Source organism: Chrysemys picta, chromosome 13, assembly GCF_011386835.1.
Source record: "Chrysemys picta bellii isolate R12L10 chromosome 13, ASM1138683v2, whole genome shotgun sequence".
Taxonomy (NCBI): Eukaryota; Metazoa; Chordata; order Testudines; family Emydidae; genus Chrysemys; species Chrysemys picta.
Window position 1 is genome coordinate 35,234,407 of NC_088803.1, and position 15,640 is coordinate 35,250,046.

Consider the following 15,640-nt stretch of genomic DNA (forward strand, 5'->3'; position numbering starts at 1 on the left):
CCTTGTCAAAGGCTTTCTGGAAATCTAAGTATACTATGTCTACTGGATCCCCCTTGTCCACATGTTTGTTGACCCCTTCAAAGAACTCTAATAGATTAGTAAGACACGATTTCCCTTTACAGAAACCATGTTGACTTTTGCCCAACAATTTATGTTCTTCTACGTGCCTGACAATTGTATTCTTTACTATTGTTTCAACTAATTTGCCCGGTACTGACGTTAGACTTACCGGTCTGTAATTGCTGGGATCACCTCTAGAGCCCTTTTTAAATATTGGCGTTATATTAGCTATCTTTCAGCCATTGGGTACAGAAGCTGATTTAAAGGACAAGTTACAAACCATAGTTAATAGTCCCGCAACTTCACATTTGAGTTCTTTCAGAACTCTTGGGTGAATGCCATCTGGTCCTGATGACTTGTTACTGTTAAGTTTATCAATTAATTCCAAATCTCCTCTAGTGATACCTCAATCTGTGACAATTCCTCAGATTTGTCACCTACAAAAGCCGACTCAGGTTTGGGAATCTCCCTAACATCCTCAGCCATGAAGACTGAAGCAAAGAATCCATTTAGTTTCTCTCCAATGACTTTATCGTCTTTAAGCGCTCCTTTTGTATCTCGATCATCCAGGGGCCCCACTGGTTGTTCAGCAGGCTTCCTGCTTCTGACGTACTTAAAAAACATTTTGTTATTACCTTTGGAGGTTTTGGCTAGCCTTGGCTAGATTGAACATGTCTAAAGGAACAGACATCCCTAAACAGACCTGGAAGGAGAAGAATTTTGGCGTAGGCAAAACAGGACAAGGGGAATTAAGGCTGGTTGGCTACCGCAACATTGCGCTGTAAACAGCAGGAAAAGGCCTTCTAAAGAGCTCTTTGCTCTATTTAGGAAAAAACTGCCTAAACTATTCCCTAGGGAAAGACTGTTGTGCCACAATTGTTTTGCATATTCCCTTCCTCCTTTCTTTCCTAGAGTCATTTAATGGAAACAGATTCTTGGTTTCCTAAATCAGAATGAAGTTATTTGGAAAGGCTTGTGATGCCAACAGAAGAAGATTCTGACTTTACTGGAGCAGGAGGGAGCAACTGAACTCTGAGGAAACTAGGACCCTGTCATTGTACATATGCTTCCCCTCCCTATGCCCCCAAAGTAGTGAGGAGAAAAATATAGATTAGCAGAATTGTGCTTAAACTGAAACAGTTTGTGTTCTCCAGACAGCACTCAAAGGTCTAATAGGATAGGCTCAAGTCTCACAATGTCCCCACTCACAAAGGACATATGAAAATCAAGAGATAGCAGCCCTCAGAATGCCATGGTGCTCTGCTCATGAAAACAGCAGCATTCTGTTCACTGATAGTACAGAGAGATTCTCTCTGCTCCGTAATACCTCAGGAGAGTTTCAAACAAATATTTTACCCTTGATTAAAACACTATATACAGCATTTGAGATGAACAGTTGCAATTTAGCTTTGAAATTAACACAACAAAATAATTAAGAGACCCATTTTACAGAGAGTTATCAAATTCTGTGTCAAATCATCCCACCAATTCCAATTCTTTACAAACTGCACATTAATTTAGCAAATATAATTTATTCAAACTAATAACGTTCACCAAATGTACAAAGGAAAGAGATTGGCAGCAGCAAGCCACACAAGAAAAAAGGAATTTCAATGTTAAAATCCTAGTTTGCCCCCATTTAGAATGACACACAGACAGCACAGACTTAACATCCCTTAGAGGAAACTACACAACTAGAGGTAAGTCTGACCGTTTGGAATGCAGGACCCTAGGAAACCATTTGGCCACTCCTTTCATTGGGAATACTGGGGTCAGTGGCTTATGAGAAGAGAGGTTCTATTTAAATTGCCTATCAGTCAAAAGCACCATCTTGTTAACAGCATGAGAGACAAATAACAGTCCCAAGTATGGCGTCCTGCAGCAAGAAACACCTACCAATTTTGGAAAACAGTCTTTGGTGGCAGCCTTCAGGCAGGAGTAAGTACTGGAATTTGATGATTGGTAGGAAGACGCAGGTTACTACAGAGTGGGAATGATGAAATGGTGCTTGTAACACACAGCAGAAAGCTCCCCTCAACCAACTCAACCCACAGTTCAACGTTTGGTGAATGTTATGGCCAACTCTCCATGCAAGAGGAGAATAAGCTGGTTGATTTTCACTGGCTCCTGGATTTCTGGCTTGTGGTGTTTAACATTCATAGTGGGAAGTTTTACAAACCTTAGAAAGTGACCACTGGTGTTCCTTTCTGGCCAGACCATAGTCCATTGCTGTGATGTGGACATTCATTACGTAGCTCAAAGTGCTCAGCTCACCAGAAAAATTATAACACACTGAAGGCAACTTAATACCATTTTTCCTATTTTGTTAAAAAAGCGTCTTCAATCCAGCAACATATGTTGCCTTACATCTACTCTAGGAACTAAACACAGGAACAATAATGAAGCCCATATGAGCATACAGGCCTTATAGGTTCACAACTGGTGACTGAGACAAACACAATTCTTTTTAATCCTACATCAGTTTAAATCCTTGATTTTAAAACAAAAACCAACCAAAGGAAAAAGATGTAAGAAGCAGCTCCTAGTCAATCACTGTGCGTTTCTCCCCGAAGGTTTGATCATCCCAGCTCCAACATGCGCGCCAAAGACCTTGCACATGGGTTAAATTCCAGTTGCTTCTCATGCGCTCGGTTTTGTTGCCTGATTTTTCCCTGGTCCATATCACTCGAATTAATAGTGAAAGCACTCACATAGAATAGTCATATTAAATGCCTTGTGTTATTAAAATAAAACTTCTGCTTTGTTCACTGTCTTAATGGCAACAGCAGAGATCTTCACACTCATGCAGCCACCAAGATCTAAAAAAGTCCAAACAGACCCGCTGTGCTTCTTTAATGAAGTTTTCTGGCATTGTCTTGTGTCACTGCCGAGGTGCTGGAAACAATGGCCTGATGCAGCGCATCCCCAGAACAAGTTTATACGCTGGACTTGGGGACTGAATTCAATGGGATTTCTTTGAGTTCTGTTCTCATACAGAGATACTCCCCAATCACAGCCATGAGTGCCGTGCACACACCATGCACTAGCCACCACGTTAGAGCTGTGGGAAAGTGTGCATTATAAATCCAGCAACCCAGCAGATGGAAAAAATGAACTGTGACTGTGAAATCCAAACACTGCTTTCCTCGCCGGATAAAGTACAACAAGCCCAAAGCACTGCAAGAAGAAAGAAGAGGCAGATGTAACTGTAACTATATGTAAACTGCCTTAAACTGCAGTGGCCTGAGAGGCAGGGATCTAGCAGCAGCCATCAGGAATTATCTGTACTGATTATTTATCCATTAAAAATAAACCTTAACTGTTCTGAAGTCAGGACTATTCTGACCTTGCTCAATGTTACTGCAGTAAAACTTAAGCAGCTTGTAGCATTTTAATTATGTGATGGCAGAGGAATAAGCTTTTAGTTTAAAAATTCCCAGCTGGTTTTCTGCCTTGTCTCTGCAATCTTTGACCACTGGCTGAGACTAAATACTTTGCACCTTTTTAGCATTTTATAGATAAACAATTATTTACAAATATTAATTAATTTCCACAAAATCCCTCAGGTGCAGATTTTATCCCCAGCTAAAAGATGGGGAAACGGAGGCAGTGAACTTAAATGACTTCTTAAGGGTTCAGAAGAATCAGCATCAGAGTCAGGACTAGAACTCAGGAGTTCCTCATTCCCAGTCCTGTGCTTAGACCTCCTAATTGCCAGCTGTCCCCTTCAGGAGTCATTACTGATAAATGGAGGGAATTCTCAGATCTCAGCCAACAAGAACAAGATATGTTTGTTCTGCAACAACATAGTTCAAGTGACCTTAATGCACAGACCCCCACCTAAAACAAACGAAGGATTAAGGAGACACTCAAATCACCAGGCCCAAATGACCTCCTGACTGGCACCTCATGGGGCAAGATCCTTGCTACTATGGGCTAGTTCTAGCACACAAGACATAATCAGACACAGTACCAGCTGTCTTGCTTAGACAGCTTGGCAAAGGAGCAGGGAATAGGAACAGCTTTCGAGAGCAGGACCAATGCAGAGGGATCGGAAAGTTGTGCTGTGGAAAGAGGGCAATTGTTCCAGGGAGATGTGAAACTCTTCACAGAATGATGTGCCTGGGACTGACACATGAAGTAAGAACAGAGAGTGGCTGGATGGCAAGGAAGGCTATGGAGAAGAGGACTGTCCTAAGGGGGCACTTTGCCCTAGAAGAGCATTTTAGTCGATTGGGATGTAGGGAATTGGGGATACAATATGTGTGAGCTGGTTTTTACAGTTTTCATCTATAGGCCATCCTCCTATTTCACAACCTATTGTTTGTAGCTTTCACTTGTTGCATCATGTCTACCATTAGCCTGAAAGCTCTTCAAGCAGGGAACTTGTGGCTCTGTATTCTTTGTAAGTATGGGATACCTAGCACACTGCAAGTGCTATGAACAAATTAATAATAAAAATAGGCTCTCTCACTGGGACAAATTTAACTTACAAAGCCCCAGGCTCACACTGTGGACATGCAACAGAAGCACTTACATCATTTCCCTTCACACTGCAGGAAACACAATTTCCCACAGAGTTTGCAAGGTTCACCAGACTCAGACATCACATTTTGGGCAGAGTAAAAGGCTTCGGCTATTTCTGAACCCAGTCCACATTCCTATCATCAGCACTGCATGAGCCTCATCAAGAGTAGGGTAACAAGCTGTGTTGTTAGCATGTTAGTGAATGTGTACTAATATGTTTGAAAAGTCTAGCATAGACAATGCAGCAGGGTAGACTTTAACATGTGCTAAACTGGTTGAGTTAAAGCCTAGGTTCCCCACTGTGTTAAAGGCAGTATGTCTTGTATACAGTCAGTAGCCTTTTACAAGGTGTTAGCTAGCACATGCTAACATGACAGTTTTAAATTCTAATTTAAAGGCAATAATGGCTAATCCCAGACAGAAGATGTCCAATCCCAGTATGGATAAACAAAAGCTCAAAATCTCACAGCTGATCACTGGAGAGCTGACTTACCAGGTGAGTGCATTGAGGATGAAAGCAATCATGGAAAGTCTTCCAGGTGGGGTAGAGAATCCCAAGATCTATATAGGGTGATAAATAAGAAAGACACTGAAATAAATTGGAAATTGCTTCAGCTAGGACTCTACTCAACTCAGGCTCTTCCCAGTGGCCCAGTTCCATTCTATTTGCTCCCTACAAAGCTGACAAATTAGTATTTCTAGATTTTAAAAAACAACAACAAAAAAGCCAAAAATAGCAACAACAAAAATGTTTTCCTTTCCTAAATTGTGGGTTTGTATTTACAAGGTTAACTCTACCTGGGCACCTGGGAATTTTAGGGCTTGTGTGTCAGAACACACAAGGGAGAAATTCACCCTGGATGGAACTGCACTGACTTCAGTAAACTTACTCCAGGGCTGAGTTTGGCCCTGTAAGTCTAAAGAGAGTCTGGAGAACAACACTGATAAGACTAGGAGTACTTGTGGCACCTTAGAGACTAACAAATTTATTTGAGCATAAGCTTTTGTGGGCTACTGCCCACTTCTTCAGCCCACAAAAGCTTATGCTCAAATAAATTTGTTAGTCTCTAATGTGCCACAAGTACTCCTGTTCTTTTTGCGGATACAGACTAACACAGCTGCTACTCTGAAACCATTGATAAGACTAGATCCCAGCTTCTGCAACACAGCTCTCTTCAGGTTTCAGAGCAGGGATCTCTCTTATGAGAATTCCCATGATTGTTGCATGTGGTAATTAAAACGTAGAATCTCAGTTGCACTCTGAGATACTGACTCTTCCGGAGCACTCCTAGTCTTATCAATGTTGAGTTGTGGAAGAATTGTCAGTGTGCGCACTACAAACAGAAACGCTGTATGGACTGCTGGGGTCCTCTTTCCAGCAATGGTACTGCCAGAAGATTAGGTCTGAAGCCACAATCAGTAACTAAATATTTTTCATGTATGAATTTTTTGTTAGACTGAACCCAGATCTCCTCTGTGCAATCACTCTAATTCTGTGCTCAGTGGTGCAGGAGACTCAAGATCCAATGTGGCCTGAGGACTCCGCATTTCTGAGTGTGCCAGTGACCATGTTAGCCTGCAGTGTTTTATTCTCTGAATTTGAGAGACCTTTTCTATGCTCTAGCTAAGGAAAAGCGTCTTACCTCATAATTGAAAATCTGGTCAAGAGACGGGCTATTCTGCACCAGGCTGTCAACCAGAGCTAGCCAGAGCCCCAAGGAGCTGTAATAGACTGCCTGCATGAGGACAATCTGCGTCAGAATGAGGACAGGGTCCCAGACATAGCTACGGAACTGTCCTGCCATTCCCAAGGCAGCTCGCACACAACCAAGGGAAAGTTGATGTGTCAGCCCTGAAAGAAGACACTGGGCGATTTCCTCAGCACCTGGAAAAGAAGGGCAGGGGTAATGACAACAACAGCGTCCACCTCACCCACTGGGCCCTGCCAGATGGTCACCCATCTGAGCCCAGCCCCAAGGGGTCTCCGCTATTACACAGAGTCAGCGCCTCTTCCTCAGCTCCTGAACCCCTCCTCCTCCCCCCCCAGCATCTCTTCCCCTCCCTCCAGCATCTCCCTCAGCTCAGGAATCCCTCCTCCAACCCTCCCAGAGCATCTCCTCCCCTCCCTGCTCCATCTCCCTCAGCTTCCGAACCCCTCCCCCCAGAGCATCTCTTCCCCTCCCCCCAACATCTCCCTCAGCTCAGGAACCCTCCCCTCCCCCAGCTCAGGAACCCAAATCCTCCCCTTCCAACCCCCTGGGAGCATGTCCCCCGCTCCCTCCCCCCTCCTCCTCCAACCCCCCCAAAGCATCTCTTCCCCTCCCCCCAGCATCTCCCGAACCCCTCCTCCTCCCCGCGAGCATCTCTTCCCCTCCCCCCAGCATCTCCCGAACCCCTCCTCCTCCCCCCCAGCATCTCTTCCCCTCCCCCCAGCATCTCCCTCAGCTCACGAACCCCTCCTCCAACCCCCCCCGAGTGTCTCTTCCCCTCCCCCCAGCATCTCCCAAACCCCTCCTCCTCCCCCCCGAGCATCTCTTCTCTTCCCCTCCCCCCAGCATCTCCCCCAGCTGAGGAACCCTCCCCCTCCAACCTCCCGGAGCATCCCCCCAGCATCTCCCTCAGCTCACGAACCCCCCCCCCCCTCCAATCTCCCTCCGCACTCACGAGCCGCAGCCGCCAGCTTCCGATTCCCGACCCAACCCCACCCGGACAAATTCCCCCACCTCAGCCCCGCGCGGCGCCCTGGCTCACCCAGGACGAGTCAGTAAAGGCCACCTCACAGCCAGGCCCGGCTCGGCTTAACACCACGGACCACAGAGGCCGCAACACTCGCCTACAGCGGCACCAACATCTCTGCCAGTTACCATAGAAAAGGCGCCAGATGCCTAGAGCGGCATCACCGGGACCGGATTTCCGGAAATACCACAGAGACGGCGCTCGGGCCTAGAGAGGCGTCTCCGACCAGGCACCCCTTGCGCATGGGCAGCAACGTACAGTGCTCGGCGCCCTCTCAAGGCGTCAGGAGACCGGTGACACCTGATCTCTGACCTCGCCAGGGCTGCGCACAAAACGAGGCGTGACCTTGTGAACTTTGGCTCTAGTGCAACTCCGCTGGACACCGTGGTGTGACCTCTGACCCTGGCTGCCTATCAGGCCTGGGCTCATTTTGACACTCTGCAGGAGAATGATGGCCTTCTGACCTCACCTGCCTAGCCCAGGTGCTGCTAACATGAGGGACAAGGGGTGTCATAGTGATGTCCTGACCTTTGACCCTGTGAAGGTGCCACAGGATCAGAATGTGGTACTGAGGGGTAGAATCAATGGGAAAGACCTCACTGCTAACGTGATTAGGGTCAAACAAATGATAACCTACAAGTTAGCAGCCTTGGTAGACCAACAGGTTCATAGATGGGCCCACTGTGATCATCTAGTTTGTCCTCCTGTATAACACAGACCATAGAACTTCCCAAAAATAATTCCTAGAGCAGTACCTTTTAGAAAAAACATCCAATCTTGATTCAAAAATTGTCAGTGATGGAGAATCCACCACGATGCTTGGTAAGTTGTCCCACTGGTTAATTGCTCTCACTGATAAAAAGTTATGCTTTATGTTCAGTCTTATTTTGTCTAGCTTCAACTTCTAGCTATTACAACTTGTTATACCTTTTTCTGCCAGACTGAAGAACCCATTATTAAATATTTGTTCCCCATGTAGGTACTTACAGGCTGTGATCAAGTTACCCCTTGACCATCTCTATTAAACTAACTAGATTGAGCTCCTTGACTCTATCACTATTGGGCACATTTTCTAATCCTTTAATCATTCTCAAGGCTTTTTTCTGAACCCTCAAGGTTATCAACATCCTTCTTGAACTGTGGGCACCAGAACTGGACCCAGTATTCCAGCAGTGGTCGTACCAGTGCCAAATGCAGAGGTAAAATAACCTCTCTATGCCTACTTGAGATTCCCCTATTTATGCATTCAAGGATCGCGTTAATCTTTTTGACTACTGGGAACTCATGTTCAGTTGATTATCCACCACAACCCCCAAATCTTTTTTCAGAATCGCTGCTTCCCAAGATAGAGTCTTCCATCCTCTAAGAATGGCCTACATTCTTTGTTCCTAGGTGTATACATTTACATTTATCCACATTAAGACACATATTTTTTGTTTGTGGCAAGTGATCCAGATTGCTCTGTATCAGCAACCTGTCCTCTTTATTATTTACCACTCCCCCAATTTTTGTGTCATCTGCCAACTTTTTCAGAGATGATTTTATGTTTTCTTCTAGGTCAGTGATAAAAATGTTAAATAGCATATAGCCATGAAACTGATCCCTGTGGGACCATACTAGAAACTCAGCTACTTGATGATGATGAATCATTTCTCCTCCCTTGGTGTTCACACTTCAACTGCTAGCAGAGCACCTCACCCTCCCTGATTGAACTAACCTCGTTATCTCCATACTGATTTATACCTGCCTCTGGAAATTTCCATTACTTGCATCTGAAGAAGTGAGGTTCTTACCCACGAAAGCTTATGCTCCCAATACTTCTGTTAGCCTTAAAGGTGCCACAGGACCCTCTGTTGCTTGATTCAGTTCTGGTCACCTTGTTACCAGAGATATACACAAACTGGAGGTTGTTTGAAGAACCGTAACCAAAATGATCAGAGAGCTGGAGGGATAACAGGAGGCAGATGAGGCATGGTGACAAAATAACTGTCTGCAAGATCTGAGGGGAAAAACAATGAGGGAGAGAAATTGTTCCATGTGTTACACTGGATTATAACTAAGATTAATAACATGGAATTAAGAAAGGGAAAATTGAGGCTGAATTTCAGGGAAATCTTCTGTCAATGAGATGTATCAGACTGTGGAACAGTTTCCCAAGGAAATGTGGGAATTTTCCTCACTTTAGACATTTTAAACAATTCTGTTTTCCAGAAATGTTTGCTTATACTTGGGGCTGAATTTCTGACCGGAGAGCTACGGAGCCATTTGTCTTGGTGCACTACTGCCATGTAGTCACTAGGTGGCAGTTATCTTTTGTTATGTATTTGGTGGTTTGGTTTTAGTAAAGCAGGTTTTCCTTAAAGGTGACTGGCAAATACTGTGCATGTGTACATATATGTCTATATCATCTAATGATGTAGATATCTTGAGGGACTATAGATGTAGAATTCCATGCTGATCTGAATGGCCCAAAATAACCAAACTGAGGAGGGGTACTGCACACATTTTAATGTCAAATCTTGATTTTGTGCTGGACTTGTGATCTACAATACTCAGAGCTGTCTTGGATGACATAGTATTCCATCATGCTCTCTACTGATGGCATCCCATCCACCAGTTAATCCTGTTGAGCCAATCTGTGTGGGAAGGTAGATGCTATATTTTGGTTTAGAATATTGTTCCCATTATCGTTAAGATCGTAGTCTAACACTCTTCATTCTGGGGTTTGATTCTTGAAGCTTTTTTTTTTTTTTATCATTTTCCACATTCCAAAAATTCATTTGGACACTGTGATCAGACGTGGGTAGTCGCTGCCCTCTATATGATGATTGAGGGGACCTGGCAGCTTCCTCCCACTACCCTTGCTATCCTTAATGTTTGGGCAAATATGGCCTTTAAGAATTTATATTGGATTTACTGTGAAATGTTAAATGGAGATATATAGCAGTTACTTGAAGCTTCCTGGCTTTTCATTATTATTATTTATTGCTGGTAGTGCCCAAGAAGTGGGCAGTACCAGTAGGCACTACCAATAGGAACTTTCTAAACAGAAATAAGTCACAATTCCTGCTCAAGTACCTTCAACTCTAAAGTATGACAAAAGAACAGAGAGGGCTGCAACATATATGTAGGTCTAGGTACTGCTTGACTGCACCTTGGACTAGATAGTATATGTCCATTAGATTCCCCATGGGCATCGCAGCGGAAATGGGTCTTCAACAAGGACTTAAATACAAGGAGCCTCATGAGAGAGGGTGTACCAAGCATTCAAGGCAGTATGGAATACTGTATTTTCGTAGGGAAGGTCACTGCACATGCTGATTTACTTTAGATAGGAAATTCCCCAGTTAAGTTAGAATTTGTTTTTCTCTGGTCAGGTGAGTGACCTAGTTTTTTCCATGGTTTTTGATTTGTCCTCTTCTTGAATAGTGTGAAATTTATTTAAATAAGGTATTGAGCTGTCAGGCCAAAAGGAAACCTGGATGCTGTACATAAAAATAATTCAATAGTTCAATTATCCTCCCCGTCACTATTTGTTCATTTCCTGTGGACCATGAGTAGTTAGTTCATTAGCTAATGCCCAACACTGAGATGGTGGAGACACCTCAGGTTCTCTGGGGGACAGGGGAGGGGAAGAATCCCAGGTCTTTGCGGGATGTAGGAGGTAACAAAGGAATTATAGGTCCAGGTGAGATGGAGGAGGATGAAGAATAGCCAGGTCTTTGTGGTGTGAGAAGGTACTGGAGAGCGGGGGGAATGTTCCTGGCAATAAGAAGTTAAGTTTCATTCTCTCTGGCAGATTCTCCCGTGACGCTTGGTTTTTCCCACTGACCCAGCTGGGAAGTTCCTTGTGTAGTTTTGATGCTTGCTTTTACTTCCCCATTCTGGGTGACATCACTGCAATGATGCAAGCTCAGCTCTTGACAAGTTTCCACCCTCTGAAGCCAGCTGCTTCCCTCCTCCCTCAAAAGGGCTTGTGCAAGGAAGAGGAAGCTCTTCATGGCTGCACCATTTTCAAAAACGTGGCTCAGTGCCCTCCATATAGCTTGATTCTGATGTAATTTCTAGACCTTACAAAATGAGTGTGGGAAAGTCCCAGATCCTGGCATGGAAGCCCACATAGTTTCTCTGCTGCCTGCATATCACAGAGAATTGCAAGCCATAGCACTGCCTCTTTTAGTACTTTGTACACATTAGTTTCCAGTTTCTAGCTCTGCTGTGCAGTGGGAACTGAAAGCCATCAGCTAGACTTTAACTTCCACTTCCTAGTTTCATTTCAGTCTTTACAGACTGACTTTCCCTTTGATTATGCAATTTTTAAGTACAAACTGAAGCACTCAAATACTATGGTAGTGGTGACTTTAGAAATGCTTGTATAATAACAGAGGGGTAGCCGTGTTAGTCTGAATCTGTAAAAAGCAACAGAGGGTCCTGTGGCACCTTTAAGACTAACAGAAGTATTGGGAGCATAAGCTTTCGTGGGTAAGAACCTCACTTCTTCAGATGCAAGTAATGGCATCTGAAGAAGTGAGGTTCTTACCCACGAAAGCTTATGCTCCCAATACTTCTGTTAGTCTTAAAGGTGCCACAGGACCCTCTGTTGCTTTGTATAATAACAATCTCCCATCAATCCACTATAGAAAACCCAGCTAGAACTCGTAGCAACCAGCTCTCTGACTCAGCTTGTGATCATAGAAACCATGTGATTCTGTCTGACATTTCTGAGAATTACAGAATTTGAATCCCTGATAAACCACAAGACTTCCACTTGCACAGCTACTGGACAATGGTTGAAGGAGCCAACCAAGCAGCAGTCACCTCAGAAGCAGAAGAGTACAGACTCCAGACAGTTGCTCACTCCCATTCTGTGTTGAGAGAATGTAACAGTGAGTTCTCCTCCTCACATATTTGGAGAAAATGTCAGGGAACAGATGGGAAAATGTGCACCTAATCTGCCCCCAGGATTTTAAGGAAGGATGAGGAGGACAAGCCCAGAGAGGACTAATGTGAGCCTCAAAAGCAGAAATTGGGGGGTAATTAACAATCCATTTTAAATTCTCTTTCTTTCTCTTAGCCCCAGCTAAAGGAGGAGGCAGCTTTCAGGGAATGTGGGTTGGGGGATGAGGCCACATAGAAACACTATCACTTTCTGATGGGAGACAATTATTTTCACCCTTTTAATAGAACAGCTATTTTCTCCTGAATCAAAATCCTTTATTTTCCTAAACAGCGGCCAGTTTTATGGTTATACCCCTGGATCATGAAGAGCAGCACCCCCTGGACAAGCAGCTAGTAATAGACCACTACGGTCATCTTGGCAGGGAAAAAGGAAAGGGTAGATTTTCAAAAAGCTCAGTATCCACAACTGAGGCCAGATTTTAAGAAGAGCTCAGCTCCCATTTAGGCACCAAAGCAAGTGGTCAGATTTGCAAAAGAGCTCAGCATGCTGAATGCATGTTAGGTGTGAGGTTTTTAAAAATACTTAGTAATGGGTTCTGACTACTTCAAAATCCAGGCCTATGCTCTTTTAAAAATCTGACCATAGAAACTGTGCTGAGCAAGTCTTGGCTGGAAGTTGTCTTTCCCTGGCCAGTCCAGTAGGAACTATGATGGATTTGACTAGAAGTTAGTCTTTGTTGGCTTTATGCATGGCCTCCTGAAGATAACAAAGCCTGTGCTTTATATGTGACAAAAGAAAAATGTGGTTTTAGAACTAAAATCTATCTGGAATCATAGTTCCTCCTCCTGGATGTTTTTGTCACAGATTCACAGTTACAAGTGAATTAACTTTTCAAGATTTTTTTGTTTTTTACCCAGTTATGGTTTGATTTTAAGATTCCATGAACAGTGAATGATTATTAAGTAATGGGACTGGAACAGCAGAGGCTGAGCCAAGCTGACTTTTGTGCAGTTTCTTTGAAAACTGTAATCTTACATTGTACAAGGGCTGATGTATACCTAAAAATGTCATAATTCACAAGTCTGATCAAATCACAACATTGAGATGTGACTTTTTATGCCACTTGATGGTAGTGGATTTCAGAAGAGAAAATGTCAGTTATTCATTCTCTCTGCCCATTTTATCCTGTCGCTCTCTGTGAGTGTCATGTACATAAGATTTCTCCTGCATTGTTCTAGTGAGAGTAAAATATAAACATTTTGAAAGGGGACATTTGAAGGGCAAAATGAACAAAGCAATTTTGTGTCATGAATTCACAGCATAGTGTTAAGATTTTTAGGGTTGTATTTCCTACCATGCAGTTTCTTTTTGTGACAGTAGAGAGAAAAGAAGAAAGATAATCTACAAAATGTGCTCAGGAAGTCTGTCATTACTGGATTTATGCAAATTTACTCTAAAGGTTGGAAACCACATTAGAAGCAATTCTCATTTCCCACTATATTTCTGACTGAGTCTGAGCCAAAGATTTTATCAGTTTGGTTACAAAGAGATGAGGTTCTTATTTAAAGGGACCTTGTCAGTTTAAAAAGCATAAACAAATGCCCTTACTTGTGTTACTAATACCTTGAGTTGATTAAAATTGAAATGTTTAAAAGTCTTTCTTTTTACCATCTGTGATGACTATTTGCTCTGTGCACTTGCCTCTGATTAGACACAGAAAACAGACCAAGCAGTTTTGCTTTCAGGTTCTCATTCAGGAACACAGTGATGTAATATCCCAGTTTCCAAAAACAGCAGTGGCAATTTTAAATGTAAACCGAAAACTATTTTCATTTTTTTATCAAATGTAACGAACATTTGTATTCCTGTCTGGCTGTGTAAAAGTTACAAAACCTACATTTTGGACCTACATTACTTACTCATGTTCTTTTATGGATTCCACTTATTTATGGCAATATTTGTTGCAGCTTAAATATTAAAACAAAAGCTACCTAAAACCCCAATTCTGCAATGAGCTCCATGCAAGCAGAACCCTACACTTGCATGAGATTCATAGCAGGATCAGGATCAAATTGCTGCCTGTCCCAGATATTAACAACATTGAAACACTTTTGTTGTTTTTAAATATCTGACATGAAATCTGGAAATATTCCTTAAAATGCTATTGCATTAATCAAAACAGATATCGATTTTAAATGCCTTACTGTGAAGCTGCCAGGAAAAAAATTAAAACATCTGTTTGCTGCTATCATACATGAGTAACAGATTATTTCCATGTTTATCAAAGATATTGTATCTCTGCACCGTAGTATCTAAGCGCAGTGTTAAAATGTCTGTTGTAGTTGCAGTTAGTATTCAGGGGCAAAATAGATTTTCCTGGAAGTTATTTTGCATAAAGATTGCCTGATGATGAAAACTTGCCCTGGAAACATTACCAGCCTTCACAGCTTAGTCTTAAATGCTGGAGAAAACATTGTCATCATGGTTTGTGTTGTTTTAAATGTTGTTCTGGATTTAGATATTGGCCTGAATCCTGTAATTAAATCCTTGTGGCAGACCCTTATGTTGGAGTGGTGTCTTATTGAAATCAACAGGGCTCCTCATAGGCATAGGGGTCCGAGTGCATTAATCAAATTACAGGATCAGGGCCTCATTCCTCTCATAAAACATGTGCCCTGCTTGTTTCAGTTGAATGACCAACAGAACATTTTTGGTACCCTTAAAATACAACCACCTTTATTTTATTTTAAAATTTCTTCCTTTCCCCCCCCCCCCCCAGAAAACTAAAGTGACCAGTCTTTGTTAATTTCATGGTGCACTCTTGTTAACATTAATTCCCATTGGCCCCTTTTGCAATAATCTATTATTTGTTAACAGCCAACAGTATGATAAGCATTGTATAACACCCAGAAGTACAACCAGGCTTTACCTAGAAGGATTTAGAATCCACAGGAGAGACCCAGAGAAGATGGGCAGAAAAGGCAAATACAGAGGGGAGGACAACAGGAGGATTTAAAAAACAAATCCTATTGTTATAAATATATATAAAAATCATATTTAGAATGGTATTTTCATATGCTGGTTTCTCTCTCATACGTTGATTTTTGAGACAAGTATCGGGGGTAGCCGTGTTAGTCTGTATCTACAAAAACAACAAGGAGTTTGGTGGCACCTTAAAGAAAATAAATCTGTTAGTCTTTAAGGTGCCACCAGACTCCTTGTTGATTTTTGAGACAGACAGTCGAGGTAGCATGGCCCAAAATCTGACTTCCCATTTTCCTTTCTTCCTATGTATTCATAAAGTTCTTATTGGTGTAAGAGGGTGGGGGTGTATGGGAAGGTAGTACAGGGCTAGGTTGGAGGCGGAAGGGGGATGGTGGGAGTGTGAGGGGAGTTCAGGAAGCAGGGTGTAAGGGG

At 42.9% G+C, this 15,640-nt stretch overlaps 1 protein-coding gene across 2 annotated transcripts; it reads right to left on the reverse strand.

Moving 5' to 3' along the window:
• Positions 1-1,576: 1,576 nt before the first annotated feature.
• SYS1 (SYS1 golgi trafficking protein) lies at positions 1,577-7,497 on the reverse strand. Of its 2 annotated transcripts, none has more exons than XM_005295307.5 (4): positions 7,363-7,497; positions 6,231-6,472; positions 5,081-5,148; positions 1,577-3,237 (listed from the first exon to the last, which is right to left on the reverse strand). In XM_005295307.5, the coding sequence occupies exons 2-4, from the start codon at positions 6,390-6,392 to the stop codon at positions 2,997-2,999; spliced, it is 471 nt and encodes a 156-aa protein (XP_005295364.1). In that variant the 5' UTR covers positions 6,393-6,472; positions 7,363-7,497; the 3' UTR covers positions 1,577-2,996. The 2 variants fall into 2 exon arrangements, with proteins under 2 accessions (XP_005295364.1, XP_005295363.1); XM_005295306.5 differs by having other exon boundaries at positions 7,339-7,475.
• Between the last annotated feature and the right edge of the window lie 8,143 nt (positions 7,498-15,640).